We start from the raw sequence: 14,329 nt of genomic DNA, 5'->3' as shown, positions 1-14,329 counted from the left end.
TCTACAAAAATGGAATTACTGTGTGCTTTAAATAGTAAGGGTTTTTACAAGAACAAAAGGCTCCATTTTCAGATCTTATTAAATAGGACTGATTGCTCTTCAGTATTCTAGTGTTGCCTTTTACTCTTGATTCTGTATTCATAATCATTACTGTTGTTGGGTTTAACTTTGGTTTTATATTGTTGTTTTAAACCTTTAAAACTTTTATATTACGTTTGATCATGTTGTTATAGTTTATGATTTTAACTTTTGTGCACTGCCCAGCTATTTGGTGTTATAGAAATTGAATTAATAAATGAAATGAAATGAAATAAACATTGGCCCCACTTCAGATGTAATGGAAACCATGGTTTCCCGCCAAATAAGGAAGCCACAGCAAGCCTCAGACTCGCATGTTTCCCTCACCCAGTTCTTCTTCATAAAGGAACACCAGGGTCTAATATCCTTCCAAAACCATCTATGTTTGTGGCCATCACCTAGGGGCTGTCTTGATATCTTCTTTGCCCCAGGGTGGTGCAGGATCTGCATGGTGTCAGATGATGCAGATGCAGATTCGAAGCTGCCCTGGAGCAAAGAGCCAAAAATGCCAGGCTGAAAAGTTGGGGACTTACCCCAACTTTTCCAGCCAGAGTGAGGGCAGCCTGGCTCTTCCAACAGTCTGTTCTTACTCAGGAAGCTGCTACAGAGTCAATCAGGGGGCATTTCTGGTGGATGATGAACCCTAATTTGGTCACCATCCACCCGGACAGAGGGAAGGATGTCAGCAAGAAGAATGGACACCAGAATGCCTCATGGGGAAAAGTTTATTTTCTGACCCAGCACCTTCTCCTGCTAAAGATTTTTTTTTTATCCCCCGCCAGCTGCCTCCTGCAATATTTTCTCTCCCCCAGCTGCTGCTGCTGCTGCTGCCTCCTCCTCCATCACCTGTCTCAAGGAGGCATGGGATGGGTGACAGTCATAAACCCCACGCTTGCTCTGTGGCATGGGGAAACCCCACAGGAACAAAAGTGTAGGGTTTGGGGGAAATGCAGCGCCAACTCGGCACCAAGAAGAGACCCACCCCCCCAGGTCTTTTGAAAGCAAATTCCCAAATTTAACACTGCCCTGTGTGAAGTACTTCCTTTTGACTTCTTCCATGATTCAGTATTTCTAGAATAGTACTATGGCCAGGGGCGGGCGGACTCTCCACATACACTTTCTTTACACTGTGCGTAATTTTATAAACCTCTGACATGCCCTTACTGGTTCTCTCAACTAACATTTCACTTCACTATTTCTCCTGTATTGGTAAACAAAAACAACAAAAACACCATTGTGACAATCCAAAATATTCTGCAGTTTTGGGGTGAGGTGCATGGGGGTTGGGTAATAATGTTACTTCTCCTCCAGTTGATTTTTCCCCCTACTCTGAATAAAGCAGCATCCCTTTCTGAGGCTTGTTTTGCCTTGCAGGGCTGTCGGACTGGACTATAATCTACCAATAGGAGCCAGAATTGCTTTGACAGCCATTTCCTAGAGGGAAAAGCCACCTGAGTCTAAGCATAGCTTCACTGACAGCAGCCAGGACATGGCAGGCATGCAGAAACTATACTGTACAGCCATGGTACAGGGCAGGGAAATATTCTCTGCTATCAGAAAAAGTATTTGCTTCAATTATCAGTATTAACTATTGCATCTAGGCACAGGTAAACCCAGGAATGGGCATCTTACTAAACCTCAAGGCTACCATGCTGCAGCAACCAGCTGGTTAGAATGCTAATAATGTGTATTGGTATGTACAGTTGCTAAGAGATAAATATTAAATGTCAAGAAGTTGTTGTGCAGCTAGAAGTCACCACATTTGTCAGCCAGTTCAACATGGTTGGAAGTGTCTCCACTTCCCTTTTGGCATGTCATCTAGTCCCTACTTTGAACCTGGGGGCTCATATGCAAGCTCAATGCAAACGAAGTAACACCCTCAAAAACAGGAAACAATGCACACTTACCCCATTGGTGAACCCTGTCAGAAGTGGAAGCTGAGACAATTTTTTGGCAACAGAGGATGATAATTTATTTATTTAAAAACATTTTTGAGGCTGATTTTTTTTAAGGGTTAAGACCCTCTCAAGGGTAGAACACTTAGAATATACTCTGTACAGGATAAAGTGGCCAAGGACCCAAACAAAACAAAAAAATACAGGCATTCTGGCCAAGGCTGTCAGTTTACTTCACTGAAATAACTAAACATTTGTGGAAGAATCAAGTTTCATAAATTCAATGCATGTAGTTCAAGAGAGACCTCTTCTGGTGGGAAATGTGCTTGGCATGTTGAGTTTTTTTGTGGGGAGGGTATTTTGTTTTTGTTTTTTGGTATCTATGCTCATCTCATCTGTGACATCAACCCACAGACCTTCTTTCTGGGGCTATGCATCATTGTATACATTAACTCTGCCAAATGTTTCAAATTTCCAAAAGCGCTATTGCTTTGTGTTTCTTTTCTGTGCACAACTGTTATCGTTACATTTATGTAATCTAAAAGTTGTCACTTCTCCAGCTGGGCAAACCCTGAAAAGTCACAGTGCCTTCAAAACAGATAAGCTAAAAATAAACTGAGCAAGATCGCAATGGTTTGTTTCAAGACAACGAGGGCCGGCACATTTTTGTTTCACTGTTTTATCTGATCCACAAGTGCTGCTTGGTTGAGTGAGGGCAAGGGGATACGACCACTTCCCTCACCCCTCTGCTCTGGGCTGGAGGGTTTGGTCTCCTCCGCGGAGACTAATAATTACTTTTATTTATTTATGGCAATTATTGTACCTAGAGACATTTATGGCAAACCACTAAACAGTACAAAATTAAATACTAATAAGGCAGATTATTTAAACACATTATAAAAACAGCGCTAAGGCAAACGGACAGCACTGGGGATATATATATATATATATATATATATATATATATATATATGAACTATTAAAAAGCTCAAGAAAGCAACTGGAGGAGGCATTGTAGGTTCTCAGGCACATATGCACCAGAAGTTCATTGATTTCATAGTAGTACATAGATCAATCGAAAACACAACTCAAATCAAAACTGTATGTTGTGCTTGCATGGTGATACCTTTCTCCACAAGTATGATTGCTAGGAAGTACTTCTTCACACAACGCATATTTAAACTGTGGAAGTTACTTCCGGAAGATGTCATGATGGCATTCACCTTAGACAGCTTTAGACAAATTCAATGGCAAATATTCAAATTCCCCGTTTTGTCATTTAAAGTGCTAATCCTGCCCTCAATATTTCACCAATCTTCTTGAAACGCGCAGGGTATGTAAAACCAGCATTTTTTCTGGCAGGACCCCGTTTCAGAAAGATTGGTGAAACATTTTCCATTTTAGGATGCTAGAATGACCCACCCACCCCTATAACGGCTTTTAATATGGTGGAATGCTGTTTGTACTCTTCATCCTTAACACCTTAACATCCTTAATTACCTTAGTATCACAGGCAGTATGCAGTACAGTTGCTGTGGAGCCTGAGGCTGAGAGTGCTGTTATGCTCCTGCCCTGCTTGTGAGCTTTCCATTGGAGCATTTGGTTGGCCATTGTGCTTGATTAGATAGGACTTTGATTTGATACACCATGGCTTTTCTTATGTTTTTATACTGACACATTACAAACCTACAAAGCCTGCTTTATGGATAAAGTTACGGATAAGCCATTTCCATGTATAATTTAACCAAAATCAACATGGATGTGTTCTGTTTATCTTAATTTTCATTATTTTATCTGAAATAGCCATATAGTAAAAATGAACACAGTGACAAAAAGAGATAGGTCAATCAAGGTTCTTCTCCCAATATGAATTAGTTTAATTATTCTCCATAGTCTAATACACACAATACAGTTTAAGCTTGAAGACATAAGTAACCATTTGGTTTGAGTGAAATCTCATTTATTCACCCATGTACTCAGGCAACAAACATGTTTGGTTCTAATAAGCCAGCATGATGGTTGTGTATAGAAGGAAACAGTAATAAAACCATTATCCCAGAAAATCTTTTCTCCCAATGTGCTCATAATTCAAGTGGATGATGTGAAGCAGCCATCACCAAAATAGGGCTGTAGCAATATATTCAGACCAACAGAAAGCATGACATGTAACATTGCTTTCTCACCTTCACAGTCTTCCAGTATATGGACTACATCACCAATATGCAGAGATAACTGTGGCACTCTTGCAGCACTGAAATTGTAGATTGCTGTGAAAATGCAGAATAAACTGTCATGGAATCAAGCAAATTAATTTTTCGGAAACAATGACTGTGTCTGAACATAACGCCAAACCACACTTCAGAACTATAGGAATAAGCCCGGGTGATTATTTGGTTTTGTTTCAATTGTAATTCTACACCTGAAACCTCAAATGTAAGAAATATGGGTCTAGCAAGTGGGCACTCTCTGAAATGAGGAAACTATAAGGCAATCTTTCGGTTCCAGGAAGCACAGCCACATTACAAGTACCAGGGACTTTAAGGAAGTATATTAAGTAGTTTATATCCCCTTTTGTCCTGTAGCATAAATAGAAAGAAGCTCCATTTACACAAGCCCACCCCCCCATTTTAACCAATCTCCCCTATCCTGTACCTGTAGTACATTCCATACTGTTCCAGAGATTTCCCGGACCAGGAGCACTAGAGGAGGTGCATTGCAGCGGATAGAGGGCGTACACAAAAGTGAGCAGCCACCTAGGGTCACAAAACTTTTGGATTCCAGCCATTAGGCTGCTCTGAGGCATAAATGCCATTTGTGTAGCAAACATTTCACGTTTTTGTTAAATCAACTTGGAGGACATAAGAATTAGACTTGTTCCAAAGTGAGAATTGGGCTTTCAATCTGAAATAAATTGGCTTATGCTGAACTGTCTTAAAACAGTCAATACATTTTAGTCCTCCACACACATTTAATGGCTTCAAGTTGTTCCAAGTTCTCCCCTTGTGCTCCTAGCTCCAGTGACATTCAGAAATCAATCGTGGCATTATTTCCAATACTTTGGGCAGAGAGAGAGAGAGCCACAGAAGGCAGTGTCAAGATAGAGCAAAAGAAAGGGAAACAAAAACAACAGCAAAAGTATACCATAGCAATGGTTGGTTAAAAGCAAATGTTAGTGCATTTTGACCTTACATTTGGCTCTCTCCTTTAAGTATGTAAAACTTTAGAAAGTTATCTTCACTAATAGAGTATTTGACAAAACTATTCTTTAAATGCATTCCATTCCATTGTCATTAAAATAGTGACCCTTCCAAAAAATGTGGGGGCTGTTTCAACACCCTAAAAGTTCTGAACATTTTGGGAGACTACCTTCTCCATTTCTGTTCTACCCTTATTCACTGTACCTCCTCCTACCTGGCCCCTGCATTGGTTAATAGGAGAGGAAGGCTTACCTTTAGATTCCTTTTGTCTTCTCTAATTTATTTATTTTTTAAAAAAAAATTAACTGCAACTTAGTTCCGGCAGAAGCTGTTTGACTACTTCAGCGACCTATTCTTGTGAAGGGCACCCCAGTTAAGGGTTAAAGTAGACTTGATGATCAGAGCTCCCAACAACATAATTTTACAAAGAGCAGCTACAGCCGGCCAACAATATAAATTGGAACTGTGCCCTACATTGGTTCTCCCCCCCCCATCCCAAAAAAGCTCTCCTCCTTGAAAGCTGCCATTTGCCCCAGCCGGAGGGAAATGGTGGGCGTATCGGCTGGCACTCATAGCCTTCTTCAAATTGGGGCAAATAGTAGCCTAGTGGTATTTTCAGTGGAAAATTTGTTAGCTCCCTTGCTCTGGTCCAGCAAGCCCCAGCAGCTGTCTTTAAGGTAAAGACATTGGGATTATTATTATTATTTATTTATTTATATAGCACCATTCAGTTGTGAAAGTTATGTATATTTTGATGCTTACTCATAATTTTTCCCTTTCTTTCTAGATCTATTTGATTGACAAAGATGCCATTTTACTGTAAAGGATATTACAAGGGATATTACATTAATGTTCAGAAAATTAAAGAATATTGTACAAATACCTGCTTTATTTCATTGCTGCATTATCATAAAGGTGTTGTTTCTTTAATGCTGCCATCATTTAGATTCTAATCCACTTGATGCCCTCTAAATGTGATGGATTACAGCTCCCATGATCCTCAGCCAGCACAAGCAGGCTGAGGAAGGCTCTTCTATTCATATGTTATATTAATTCACTTAAATCATACTTTCTGATGGGATTTTTGGCGGGAGAGGAGAGATGAAATAACCCAGAATAATTGACCTTTTATCGTGGATTATTGTACATTTATTGAGGAGTAGATTTATTGTAGAGTATGAAGTGGCACCGGTTAGACCAGGGGGTCTCCAACCTTTCTACCCCCATGAGGACATATTGGCATTTTCAATATGTAATAAATATGTATAAAATACATATATTTTTTTTAATATTAATTGTGATCTGCTGAGGGATTTCATTATATACAATGGTATACAAATGAATAAATAATAAATTTTAATACAAATTATTTATACAAACGAATAAATAATAAATTTGGAAAAAGTGTCCTGGGTACCGCCCACAAATTAGTTGCTGTGAGGGGCTTGAGGGCAATCACAAAAATGCTGTGGGCACCCTCCCACTTATGTGTGTTTTTGTGTAGGCATGAATGTGCACCTGCACTTTGGCTTCTCTCTGCCTGCCTTCCTCTCCCTCTCTTTCCTTTCTTCCGTCTCTGGCTCTTCTCTCTCTTTCTGGCTCCTCTTCTGTCCTTCCTTCCCCTCCTCCCATCAAAGACCTTGTTGCCCCAAGGGTCCTTGGTGAGGGGGCTGGACTTCAACCTCCTCCAGCTGTTTTTCAGCAGCGCGGGGCTTTGTGCAAGTGGAGGAATCACTCCATTCACTTGTGGGGATGGGGAATAGCTTTGCGGGTGGCCCTGTAGCCACAGTGGCTACCATGGGGGCTGCATAAGAGACCCTCTAGGTGAGAGTATGAAGGGAAAGTTTTCTGTAGAAGATTTAAGTTAGTTTTTAAAGTGCCCACTCACCTGCTTGAATACAAAGGACCTCTTGAATGAATTGATACGTTATAGCATTCAAACTTCTGAGGTATCATTGGCAAATAGATACCTACACATTGCTAATCCATTACAGATAATGTGTTTCACTGACTCCAAACTTAAATCAATATTTAGATCTGAGTCTCCCAATTAACCAGTTGCTCATCTATCTTAATATCTTTCCTATTTATTTTGGCATTTAAAGAAACTAGCTGTCAAGAATCAGATGGGTGGAAATAAGTAAGTTAGTATGGTGACATCACATAACTGACAAAGGAAGTGGTTTTGCAGGCTTGATGTTTTCTGAGTAAGTGGAAATTTACAGCCTAAGTGCTCCCAAGTCATTTGAAATGACAAAGTTGCCATTTAAAAACTAATACTGGGGCGGGTCAGAAAATGCATGCTTCTGAAGACCTGACATACAGGAAACTATATATGAATACCAGGAGCCCAAGAAGAAAATCCCTTTATTATTTTAAAAACCTATTGGTTAATATGTGTGTGTGTGTGTGTTTGTGTGTGTGTGTGCACAGTAGGGATGTTCAGATTTTGTTTAATCCATTTTGTGTGCTTTTTGTGAATTATCAGGGCTTCTTTTGTACCATTGGCTATTCTTTAATAGAATCACCCAGAAAGCTTTGGCAATTAGGTGGTACAGAAATGCAATAAATAGATAAATAAATAAGCATATTTTTTTTTAGCATTCAGACAAAAATATCAAAAAGGTCCATTACAATTTAAGTAAATTCTGCTGGAGCATAACATTTTGTGTATTTTTCTTAGTGCAGCATAGAACTGATGAGCAGAGCATGGGAGGGGGGAGCCATATGTATTAGCATATTTTGCAGTAACTTTCATATTTTCATACAGCTACATCTGTATACAATTCCAGAAAATAAAAATAAAAAATGGTCCACAACTCCATGGAATCCATGCAACTCGGAAGATGCCAGTCCTCTGCAGAATCAATGAGTCGAATTCATAGAAATCCAAAGTCATTTTAATCCATTTCATGATTTCTCCAACATCCCCAGTTCACATGCACACCAATGAAAGAAAACTCCTTAACCCAAGTATGCCCTAGTCCATGAAAACTTATGCCACACTACACTTGTTAGTTTAAGGTAGCTTTCCCCAACTTGGCGTCCAGCTGAGTTGGACTACAATTTGACAGCACACTTCAACTACCGCATGTAAGACAATGGATTCTTAGGCTACCTTGGTAGGGTGGTATCTTCAGAGGCAGTGCTGCTTCCTGCATTATGGGAATCATATATGAGGCTCCAGGCCACATGGGAGGAGCCTACACTGAGGCTCTTTCCCACACCAGCATGAACTTTCAGGAAACAGTATTGACATGAGTCTGAGGAGTAGCCACAGCATGGACCCATCTTGGGTGGTCCTGGGTTCGTCATGTTCCTTCAGCAACTGTTGAGAGTCCCATGTCAAAGGAGAAACTCAAGCAATAGGCCTGAGAAGCAGCTTAGGACTCAACAACACAATTCTGCTCTTTTACCAAAGGGGTTGGTATCCCAGTTCCTTCATTTTGCAATAGTAACAACCAAACGTACTATGAGTTCTGAATTATTTCTTCAATATGCCTACAGCATTGCACTGAAATGGAAAAGTAATTTGTATCCAACATTCCTTCTGCAAATCAAATTATTACCTGGATTATTTCCTAGAACATCAAGTATTTTAGAATGTGTATGTTGTCCTGCTATCATCACAGGAACATAGGAAGCTGCTTTATCTGAGTCAAGTCATTGGTCCATCAAGCCCAGTATTGCCTAGTGTGAACTCTACACTGATTGTTAGCAACTTCTCCAGGATTTTAAGATGGGTCTTTTACAGCCATATGTTGAGATGCTGGAGATTGAACCTGGGACCTTTTGCACACATTGAGTTATGGTATTTCCTTAGTTTCATTGCATAATGAATATTTAAGCCCTTCTTCCCCAAGCTGCTGCCCTCCAGTTGTGTTGGACTGTAATTCCCATCATTCCCAACCAGCATGGCCAATGCTGGGTGTGAATGATGGGAGTTACAGTCCAACATGTCTGTAGGGAAGTCTGGTTTAAGCAGTGGCTAGCTCACTCATTTACTGATTTCTCACTTGGAAATCCCCTTAACATTGTACAATTTATGCTTCCCTAAAAGTAATTTGGGGAGAGTTATAATTGTATTACTACTGCAAAATGTGTGGAAAATTTCAGAAAACAAGGAGAATTTGTAGCAAGTGGAAGAAACAATCTAAGTAGTTATCACAAAAGTACAATCACATGTCCTTACTCTGCAAGTCTTGGCACCAAGCAGATAACTGGTTTCCGAAAATGTGTTTGCTCTCTTTGCATTTCCTGTCCATGACAGAGCTAAAAGCAGACAAGTTGCACAACTGAGCTTCTAAGCCTCCAGTTTGGTTATCACCTTATAATGATTTTTCATCTTTTAAATTTGAAAGTCAACAGCAATCTAATGATTATTTCCACAGGGGTTTGAGACTCAGGGATCAGTACTAAGCAAAGTAAGGTTGGAAGCAACCTTCATCAATCATACATACTCAAAATATGTGTGTTCAAAATGGTCCCAAGTCACACAACAATTTTTTTTAAAAGTGCTTTTTTTGCAACCTGATGGGTTTATTTCCAGGCATTTCAGCACTTCTCCCAACACCCTGCAGAGAATGAAAAGTCCACAGCATGATACATACCCACTCCAACCTTCTTATCACTTTTGTGCCACGGAGCCATTGCCAACAATTCCAGCAGGCCACGGAAGCTGTGATTCAGTGGAATGGCTGGCCGCTACTAGAGGCAGATTGGATCCAATCCCAGCAAATTCTGCAGATGGGCTCCCATGAATCACAAGGCAGGTTTGGCTGCTGCAACTGCAGCAGTGGGCTCTACTCTTTTCACAATCCCTCAGCTTCCTTCCTCTTTCTCTGTGCGCTCTCCTCGATGAGGCTCTTACGTTAAATGAAAGTAATAGTTGTATGTGGAGGAGGGGGCAAATTAAGCACTCTACTGACAGGAAAAAATGACAATAGTATAAGCAAATAGGAACACAAGTCTCTCTAAAATACTACTCCAAACTAAGCAAATCATAGCGCTTAGACACCACATACAAAGGCCAATCAGAGAAGTATTCAAATTTGGTCAATTCACTGTGTTAAGATAACTATCATGCATTTAGGGAAATGGCGAACCTGACAGATTATATTCCAGCAGCCAACGTGTGTTTAACACACACACACACACACACACACACACACACACACAAAGAATAGACTCATATTTAAAAGACCCGTGAGCCATGGGCATGAAGACCTTAAGGTTTTGATTCTATGCTAATTGATTTCAGTTCATTAAGAGCCTAACTAAGGTAGGGTGACTATATGAAAAGGAAGACAGGGCTCCTGTATCTTTAATATTTGCATAGAAAAGGGAATTTCAGCAGGTGTCATTTGTATATATGGAGAACCTAGTGAAATTCCCTCTTCATTCCAACAGTTAAAGCTGCAGGAGCTATACTAGAGTGACCAGATTTAAAAGAGGGCAGGGCACCTGCAGCTTTAACTGGTGTGATGAAGAGGAAATTCCCCATATATGCAAATGTCACCTGCTGAAATTTCCTTTTCAATACAACTGTTAAAGATACAGGAGCCCTGTCCTCCTTTTCATATGGTCACCCTAAACTAAGGCCATGGCTAGACCAGGCCTATATCCCAGGATTATTCCTGTGCATCCAAATGACACACAGAGGATCTCGGGAGCAGGCATGGACAACCCTTCCATTTGCCTGGGATAATCCTTAGGTCTAGCTAAGGCCTAAGACTTGCAGGACTGGATTTGAAAAAAAGGGGGGAAATGCAGTTGACTTTACAAGTCTTGTTCAAGGCCACGGTGGGCAACAGAGTCCATGAGCAAGCTGAATAGAAGAACTGGGCATGCTCAGATGCCCACTAAGAGAAGGAAAATTACTGCTTTGACATCTCATGGTATGCACATGCTAATAAGAGAATGTCCTTACATGATGCCAGTTGGGTGGGGGAAGTCATAGCACTGAGCACAAGTGAGGAGGTGTTCGGGTGGATATAACCAAATACGACAAATAATGAGTGTGAGTTCAGAGATGTACCAGAGAGAAATACATCACTCAAGATAACATGCCCAACTTTTAGCCATGTTTTAATAAACTTCAAATTAACTCATTAGTGATAAGGCCAGAGATGTTCCCCAAACCACGTGAGCATAACATGTGAGATGTTGGGAAGGGAGAGACACCTAACTTCTGATTGGTGAATGGGTGGTTTAATCACTTACTCATCCCATTTGTGATTGGAAGATGGTGGTGTCATCACTCATAGCAACACCCCACCCCAGCTTTCACCAGAACTGTATAAAAGGCACAGGTAGCGAGGGCTACAGTTCGCTTCGCTCTTTCGCTACTTCTAATTTTCTCTAGATTAGTGGACCCAAGAATTTGGATAACCATGGACTTCTTTTGACATTTACGAGTTAGAATATTTTCTGAAGTTAGGACTTGGAATATTTTCTGAAGTTAGGACTTGGAATATTTTCTCAGGTTGGGACTTGTAACATTTTCTAAAGAAGGAACTTAGAAATATTTCCAAGTCTTGGTTTTTTCCTTTCACTTTAACTTCTACTTTTATTCTTCACATGCCTAGAAGAACTTAGCAATGCGTTAGGTTAGTTTATATATCCAAGTAATGTACAGGATGTGAAAAAGGGAGAGTTAACAATTATGCTTAGTTTAGCTTTAAACTGCAAATAGTAATCAGGAAAGGATGAGGCGCAAATACATTTTCAGAAACCCATTATCTGCTTGTTGCTAAGACTTGGAGAGTACATCTTATTGTACTTTTGTGATAACTACTTAGGGGGGCTTTTTTTAGTAGTGGTATCCACTCTAACAAAATCCCACATTGTGCTTTCTGCCACCAGCTAAAAAAAATTCTGTGTTCTTAGACATTCATGAAATAGTGCTGAACAATTATTGTTCTTTTAAATGAAATGCTATTCTTATTTGCTTCTCATGTTTTTATGGATTGTGTGTTATGCGCTGGTCTTATTCAGGGTTTGTTGGGTTACTTATTAGTTATGAGACTTGGAAGATTATAGAAATAAGTTTGTGCACTTAATGTACATACTTATACGTAAGAGTCTTACCTTACTTCAAAAGCATAGTCATTCTCCTGTTGTGATAATTTTCTGCACCCACTCATTTTGCAGCCATTCAGATAGAGGCAAAAGTATTCTTTCCTTCCTTTTCTCAGCTTGGCAAGATTTGTCTTTTTTAATTTTATATTTTATTAAGGAGCATAGCTGAGAATTTGAAACATGTGTTATTCTGCTGTATGTGTGCTCACTTACCCAGTAAAGCCTTTTAAAAAGCTTTCATTCTCATGTCCTTTGAAATTCAAGTATCACTGAGCAGTTTAATATTAGCTACAGTTAAAACCAATTTGAACTCTGAACCATTATTTTTTCTAAATTAATCAAGTTTCCAAATAGCTAACTTCATATAATAAAAGTAAATAAGACTTCTACAGTACTGAAGAGACATGCTTAAACTGCCATGTAAAATATGGAACTATGATATCCAATTTGATCACAAATCATTGTAATGATTGTATACTTCAAAACCATGGTTATAGCATTTTTAAAACTATGTATAGGCCTATCAATCGCTTTCTTCCTTTTATTACTGCATAGCATGGAAACAGAATATCATGACCACCATACCTGCTTCTTGAGTTTTGCCCTTCCTAAGCATCTCACATTTGGCTAGACTATTGCAGTAGCAAAACCTATAGTAGTTTGTGAGTTATGCTTGAACTGGACACTGAAAATCCATTTTTCTAAACATAATGCAGCTCCCTTTCAAACCACAATGTGTTTTAAGCAAAGCGACCAGCACATGTATGGCAAGTGATGAACAGCAGGAGCCTATTGGGATGCACAATGTGACTGTTGAACCACAGGGCTCTGGGACCTGTCAGTTAGCAGCTTGTCTAGGGCACAACAGGGTGTTGTGGATGCCCTCCTCCATGGTTGGAGCTCTAACCATGGAGGATATCAGAGTGTAGATTCCCCAGTCCCTCCACACTGTATGGAAAGTTCTGCGATGGCTACTGTACCTAAGGTTGCTGCAATCTCAGAGGATGGAGGAAAGGGAACAGATGGGGGCCTGTGCTGGTGGGTGAGGAGGACAGGGGCCATGGTTCACCCAGATCCAATGGCCTCCCAGCCCCTGGGCCTATCCCCAGTAGCATGACTAGAGTAGATGGGCTCAGACGCCTGTCTAATGGAAATGCTATAAGGGAGAATAGAGGGACAAAAACAATCTCCATCACCCCATCAGCAGGCTTCCTTCCTTCAGCCGTCAGACAGGCAAAACTACTAAGTCAGTGGTTACAACTGTTGCAAGCTTCATTAAGCAATTTAAAAGACAATTCCCTATGTTACAACATTATTACATTTATATACCACCCCATAGCCGAAGCTCTCTGGGTGGTTTACAAAGGTTAAAAACAGTGAACATTAAAAACAAATGTACAGAAATTTAAAACCATCAAAAGCATAAAAACAACTTCCATTTAAAACAACTATTCTGGAGTCAGTTAAAAACTCAGCATATGTTGTTAACTGCCTGAGAGAAGAGATATTATCTATCTATCATCCCAGGGATGACAGTATGGTGTTACTTAGAATATTGGCATTATCCATTATTATTTAATGGAATATCTAGGGCTTTATCTGTACGCTGCCCTGAGATCTTAGTGATATAGGGCGGGATATAAATATTTTAAATAAATAAATAATAAATTTATACTATTGCTTGTCTGGCAATATCCTCACATATAAAGTAGTGATCCAAGGCATAGGTGGAAGGTCATGGTTATGGCTTTATGTTTTTTTAAATATCTATTCATCACATCTTCCCTCCATTAGCAATCTAACACAGCCTTCTGGAAAAATTCCTTACCATTCATTTCCCTAGTTCCCTTTGTCCCCACAGGTTAACAAGTTACTTTGAGTCTTTCAGGTTTCACTTTCCTTACAGAGTCATAGCTTCCCAAAGAAATCATTCCATTTTTTCAAGTTACCGGTGTGCTTCTTTTTCTTGTGCCATGGGAACAGCAGTCATCTCAGGACAATCCCATTCCACCCCTTTTGTTGAAATCTGAGCTCAGAAAGGAGCATAGAACCTACATGCACACTTAGACACCTGCCCTA

At 39.9% G+C, this 14,329-nt stretch overlaps 1 protein-coding gene across 1 annotated transcript in view; it reads right to left on the bottom strand.

Annotated features, from left to right (window-relative positions):
* The window catches only part of DOCK2 (dedicator of cytokinesis 2), a 317,141-nt gene extending 307,259 nt beyond the window's left edge, over positions 1-9,882 (bottom strand). Inside the window, exons 1-2 of the mRNA XM_063120569.1 lie at positions 9,781-9,882; positions 4,157-4,240 (exon numbers count right to left, since the gene is read on the bottom strand). Coding sequence (XP_062976639.1) covers positions 4,157-4,240; positions 9,781-9,820 — 124 coding nt within the window. The 5' untranslated portion in view covers positions 9,821-9,882. The remainder of the gene's footprint in view (positions 1-4,156; positions 4,241-9,780) is intronic.
* Between the last annotated feature and the right edge of the window lie 4,447 nt (positions 9,883-14,329).

This window comes from Elgaria multicarinata, chromosome 3 (assembly GCF_023053635.1).
Source record: "Elgaria multicarinata webbii isolate HBS135686 ecotype San Diego chromosome 3, rElgMul1.1.pri, whole genome shotgun sequence".
NCBI lineage: Eukaryota > Metazoa > Chordata > Lepidosauria > Squamata > Anguidae > Elgaria > Elgaria multicarinata.
Note: the sequence above shows the minus strand (reverse complement) of the source record. Positions and strands in the feature narration are given on the sequence as shown.